Source organism: Rhodamnia argentea, chromosome 8 (assembly GCF_020921035.1).
Source record: "Rhodamnia argentea isolate NSW1041297 chromosome 8, ASM2092103v1, whole genome shotgun sequence".
In the NCBI taxonomy this organism is placed as follows: Eukaryota; Viridiplantae; Streptophyta; class Magnoliopsida; order Myrtales; family Myrtaceae; genus Rhodamnia; species Rhodamnia argentea.
The window spans coordinates 26,764,412-26,770,411 of record NC_063157.1 but is presented as its reverse complement, the minus strand read 5'-3'; the positions used below and the strand labels follow the sequence as shown (position 1 = coordinate 26,770,411).

Genomic DNA, 6,000 nt, shown 5'->3' with positions numbered 1-6,000 from the left:
AGCTATCCATCAACAATTGTTATTGTTTTTAGGGGGTTCGTTCCCATTGCAAGTACCGAGGAAATTCCTCATTTACTAAACGGTTTTAAGAATCGTCTGGCAAGCCGAGGTCCCTAAAAATTCACTACTCAACGTGAGATTTGACCAATTTTAAGTCCAGCCTGAACAGAAATTCGACAATGACCGCATTTCATATTATCGCCCAGTATTATCATGCAGAAATAAACCATGCATAGTAGTTCCACAGTGCTCGGGACTAGCGCATGCAACTTTCATTAATTTCACAGAGCACATTGGTTTATCGCTCAAATCAGCATCAGGTGGCAGACTTAGCACATTGGTTTATCGCTCGAATCAGCATCAGGTGGCAGACTTAGGAACATCACTTAATGTTTTTTCAGTATGCATCTCGTTTTACTTTTGCTTCTAAACCTTTGTACACAGGAAGCGAAATAACAGAACAGAGGGTGAACAGACAGACAGCAGGAGCATTCCAAGTTAAAAGCACTGAGCTCAGGGTTTCATCAATCACCATGGCATAATCTACCTCAACAATTAGAGCGGTAAAAGTTCAATCAGATTCCAGTGTCCAAGTCAACTTCAACACAAAAAGAACAGTAAACCTAAATAAATCCAGAGTTAATGCCCCTGACGAAGACGAACTAACTACATTTTGGCGCAATATACATATATCAACTATCTTCTGAACACAAAGCAGGATTGACATGTATTGTATAACTTCTTATCCTTATCTCTCTCCTCCTATTTACCCTTATGTCCGTAGAGCTGTGGCAAAAATTGGAACTGAACCAGAAAAGTGAGTTATTTACCTCTATTAGCCATTAATCGAGTGCGGTTTTGTTTCGTCGGCCAGGTTTTGGCAAGCCATCAAATATGGGTCTTGCTCTGGCCACAGTTGAAAGTGCCTGCAAGTCTGGCTTCAAACTCCACTTAGATGTCGGCCAGATGGACGATAAGCTACCATTGCTTTCCTGATCCTGCAAATTTGATGTGCTTGATGACTTCCTTACAATAGTAAGCCCGTCAACCACGACTGAATCCCCTAGCCCTAGTGGTATAGGATTCAAACTGCCTGCTTCCGCATCACTGGCCACAGTAGTTCGGCTTGCAGCTTTGGATCTCAGAGCTAAGCCCTTACTTGATGTTGATGAAAACCCACCGCCGCTATTATCCTCCAACAACATTTCTGGCATATTCGATTCGCACAAAAAATCCGCTTCTGACTTCTGACGCCTTCTGATCAGTTTATCATTCCATCTGTCGGACTCACCTTCTCTGTCCTCTGCAAATAATGCTACATCCTTGGCAAGTTCACCATTTTCATCAAGTGAAGTGTTCACTAGACTCCTGGTCTTCCTATGACGACTCAAGGGAAGGTTAGAAGTTGGCAAGGATTTGGTAAATGGACCGTCCTCTAAATAATGAGAACTTCCTTTTCTGTAAACTGCCATCTCACAGCCTTCAGATGTGGCTTTCTCATCTGATTTGAGTCCATAATATCCTTGTAATGAACTCATAGCAGGGGAAACTCTCTGCTGAGGAGTCTTCATTCTTAGGGTGTGGAAGGACTCAAAAAGATTGTGATGGCCATGCCGAGGTGGGGTCTGCTCGAAGCTGCTCCGTCTGCACAAATTACAAAATAATAAAACAATGATTCTGCGTGACAATATATGTACGAAGATTCACAACCCCAAGAAAAGTTACACATCTCATCATAGAAAGGAAAATCAACTTGCACACTTCCTTGGATTCCCAACATACATGGGCAAATGTCATGGGTCAGGACGGAGCAAATATTAGCTGGTGACTTCACTTGCATATAGCTGTATAACCAGTATTTCGTTCCCTCAAGTACAGATTTACATCCTTCGGAATCAACTAATATCAAAAGAGGCAATTCAATTTGGGACGCTCTCGGCATCAAACACTAGACTTCATATTCTAATTCTCTGAATAAACAGTTTGATTGATTAATCAGATTATCCATCAAAGATTCACCAAAATTATAACAGAACACTTTCGCTGCAGCATCATGTGGCATTCGACATTAATGGTTTGTGGAAGATTATGAACTGAGTGCCTTCAGTGAAGACAGTTTGAAAGTACCATGCAACCATCAATCCAAAGTGGAGTTTGATGGCTAGCTCAGATCCAGGTCCTCAGACAGCCTATGATGAGTACAATAAGTCATGAGATCACTTTTGTGCAATGATCCACAGCAACCTAATGGAAGGAACCTCGCAAAACAATCGAATACGTATGTGGATTTACTGTATGTGCTTTCATCATCTATACCTTAAACATCAACAGATAGATCAGACCAAAAGACATTACCAAGCCAAGTGGTCGATGGTTTCTTGAAAATCAACAGAATCGTCTAAGACTGAGCATTGCCTGATTAGCCCACAGGAGCATCAGTTAGAACATCAGTCCTGCTAGCCATCAGTCTCCATTGGACAGCAGAGACCAGAACAACGTAGGAGACAATGCGAGCCATTTTCCAATAATGTAATTGACATTTTTATATTATCGATGCCCTTGAAAATCGTGCATTGACATTTTTTAATTTCTGATCACCATTGACACTTTTTAATTTTTTATCACAAGAAGAAATCCAATCCTCTCCTTTTAGCTTCAGAATAGAAGCACTTCAAGATTCTACCACTACAAAATAGGTTCTCCCTCTCCTCATCCCAATCCATGCTTCTGCCACAACTAGCCACAACTAGCCCCAACAACATTATCACAACCTTACAAGGGCGAAGAAAAAAAGACACTTCCAAGTCACATCCTTAAGTAAAATGAGCCCTGCATCACATCTAAAGCTGTGACAATCATCTAAAGCATCCTCCCTTAAGATTTTTGGGACTTGTCACAACTAATGGCTTCTTAATTTAAATCTATATGTCTCTTACTTTTGCAGAAAAATGAAACAGTATACACAAATTGTACTTCGAACTCTCAAAATTTTTTTGTGTAACCAAAATATGCTCAAAGGCCTCACTAATTGTATGAAATTGAAAACCGGTAGAGAAAAAAGAAACAAAAGACAGTGAAAACTCACGTGCAAAGCAATTTATGGCAGTAAGAAAACAGAGTGATGAACCTGCTTGTCTCTTATACCACCCAAAAAAAGGACCAACCTTGTCCCAAGGTTATCACTGGAATAATTTTCCCCATTTTTCTCTTGTTGTTAATTGTTGGGAGGATCCTTCCTCAAACCTCCAAGCATTAAAAACAAAAAATGCAGAATTGTGTGGTCAACCAAATTTTGTTATTCCAGCATAAACATCTCCCATGAACTGTCTCACATTTTTACCACGAATATTAGTATAACCAGAAAGATGCGAAATTTTAACTTGTTCTTCCTAATAAATACAAAGGTTACCTCTATTTTTACCTGCACCGGAAGAAGTAAATTTAGTATGGCCTTAATCCCAGTAATGAAATGGGTTAAGCTCGGAGAATTAGGACATGCTGTACATTTAACTCGACACGTTCCATGGTAAGTACACGCAACTAGTTTTTTGGACACAACACAGTAGACAAAAATTTTCGTTTGTAAATTGTAGACTTATTTCGGGACCAAATGGGTCAGGCCAATCAGAATCTAGCTTACTCCAATTCCACAAAATAAATATGGTAATTTGGATTTCTTACCAAAATTTTCTACTTTCTTAATCTAAAACTAGCTTTCTTCTTCCATGAAACACCCGATACCTACATTACTACCGAAACCTGTCTATCTTTTACATTATGAGATGGTTTAGGTACAGACCAATAACTTGGAGATCCAAATAATAATAGTAAGAAATCCAAAGTAATCCCTGAGGATTCAATATGTTTTTGTTTGAAAAGACCTATCTGCCACTATGGCTGGTCAGTCATAAGAACAAGATCTATATGGACATCACTCAATTGCACCTTGCCTTTCACTTGCAAATGGTTGTCTCACAAGTTTCCTTGTTACAGTAACTACAACCTTACCTTAAACTAATGTTAATCCTTCAAGAATTATCTATGATTGCCTTATCTTCTAACTGCAGTGAGTTGTACACAGAAAATAAAAGGGACTGGACCTCCGCATAGTCTGTACTATCATGTAAATCAAGCTACTATAATAGCAGCAATATAAGGAAAAGAAAGGAATATATACCCTGGAGTATCTGAACCATTTGACAAACATGTAGAGGGAGGATGCCTTCCTGGCAGAGGAATTTGGAGTGACTTGAGAGCAAACATCTGAATATCTGTGGTTAGGCCATTCAATCGTCTTATGTCAGCCACCTGAAGGTATCAATGAAGACGCGCACCCTTCATAAGTGACCACAATTTGGGTAACAGAAGGAAAATCAAAAGGGACATATTCCACGATAAGGATGTAATGCACATAAACTCAGGATAAAATAGTCTGGACATATCTTTCTCCCTCAATGTATGTATAGAACTGCAAGTGTGCATCCTATTGATTGAGGTGTTAAATGATACGTGAGTGATCAGAAATTGAATAAAAGGAGGGCCATCGAAACATTATCTAGTCAAACTAGTCCCAGCGATAAGTTCTTTACCGATGATCCTGTTCTCACCTCTTGGGTATCCTTGCCATTTTTATCCTTTCACTTGACAATGAGAAAATCTCATGCTTATAAACGTTGGAAGTCATTATTTCTTGACATTTCCACCCGTTCATCACCCTCATAAGCTACTTCAGGGAAATGTAACAGAAGAATTGTTAACTAAACCGGATATCAGGTGTTCTAAGCACATTGCATAATCCATGAAATCAGGATCAGGATCAACTCTAAGCTCAAATATTGTGATCCAGCAATCACCGACATAAGTGCTACCTTCCAATGAATCGGCTCTTCTGACACTCGTATATTATGAGAGGAAATAAACGAAAACATTAGCATCTGTACCTCAACACCGTATCTGATGGCGACACCGGCGAGAGTGTCGAATTTGGAAACCGGATGCTCGATAGCACCGGATGAGGACGACGAAGCCAGCTGTGAGGGCGATCCCGGCGAGACCGGATACAGCTTCATCGCCGGCGAATCGCCGTCTCGACCGTACAAATCGTTCTCGTGACCGTGGCCGCCGAAGAGGAGGACGTCGTCGCCATCGCCGGCCACCCGATCCGTGGCGTTACCGCCGTCGGAGAACAGGAACTCGTCGCGATCCGCACGATTCCCGTGCCGCCTCTCTTTGGCCATCAGATACCATCCAAAACAATCACGAATCAAAGAGCTCCAAAGCCGGAGGAAAGAGGAAAAGGAGCAGAAAATCTTCACGAATGGCGCAGAGCGGAGACAATGTCCAAAACGGGGAAGATGGAAACCCTAGATCGGAGCACAAGGTAGAGAGAGAGAGAGAGAGAGAGAGAGAGAGAGATGAAGATGATAATCTTCGGTTTTCACTCTGGCTCCATAGATTGCGGGCTAAACTGAACAGTTGAAATCGAGAGGTCTCTCCCTCTCTCTCTGCTGTGCCTTCTCCTCCAATTTAGGGGGAAAAAAACGAAAATCGTTGAATGCTTTTCGAAAGATAGGAATTATATGAATTTATATATATATGTATGAGAAAAAGATTTTCTGTAATTTACTTGTAAAATAGTCAAAATATTAAGAACTGCTTTGTTAGAGTGATCAAAGAAAAGTGAAAATTTTTGTCTCACAATTATTTTCTCTCTACATAAAATACTCAACTTTCGGATTAATAACACGAAAAATTTGAAACTGGTACATCCGTAATAAATTATTCTCACTATCAAAAACCTCAAATTGGTAATACGTGATTTTTTTTAAATTTTACCGCTAAATTGCTGAGCTATATGATACATGACAGTTGATTGGTGTACCGGTTTGAGATTTTTACTCTTCGCTGTGACATGTATATCATTTTAGGATTTTTCGTAAAATTAACACAATTTAAAGGAAACTAACTGAAGGTAAATTTGTCATAAATGTATCAACTTGA

At 40.0% G+C, this 6,000-nt stretch overlaps 1 protein-coding gene across 1 annotated transcript; it reads right to left on the bottom strand.

Annotated features, from left to right (window-relative positions):
* Positions 1-498: 498 nt before the first annotated feature.
* LOC115738240 lies at positions 499-5,544 on the bottom strand. Its single transcript, XM_030670813.2, has 4 exons — positions 5,357-5,544; positions 4,941-5,283; positions 4,178-4,308; positions 499-1,644 (listed from the first exon to the last, which is right to left on the bottom strand). Exons 2-4 carry the CDS (start codon positions 5,235-5,237, stop codon positions 843-845), a joined length of 1,230 nt encoding a protein of 409 aa, XP_030526673.1. The 5' UTR covers positions 5,238-5,283; positions 5,357-5,544; the 3' UTR covers positions 499-842.
* Between the last annotated feature and the right edge of the window lie 456 nt (positions 5,545-6,000).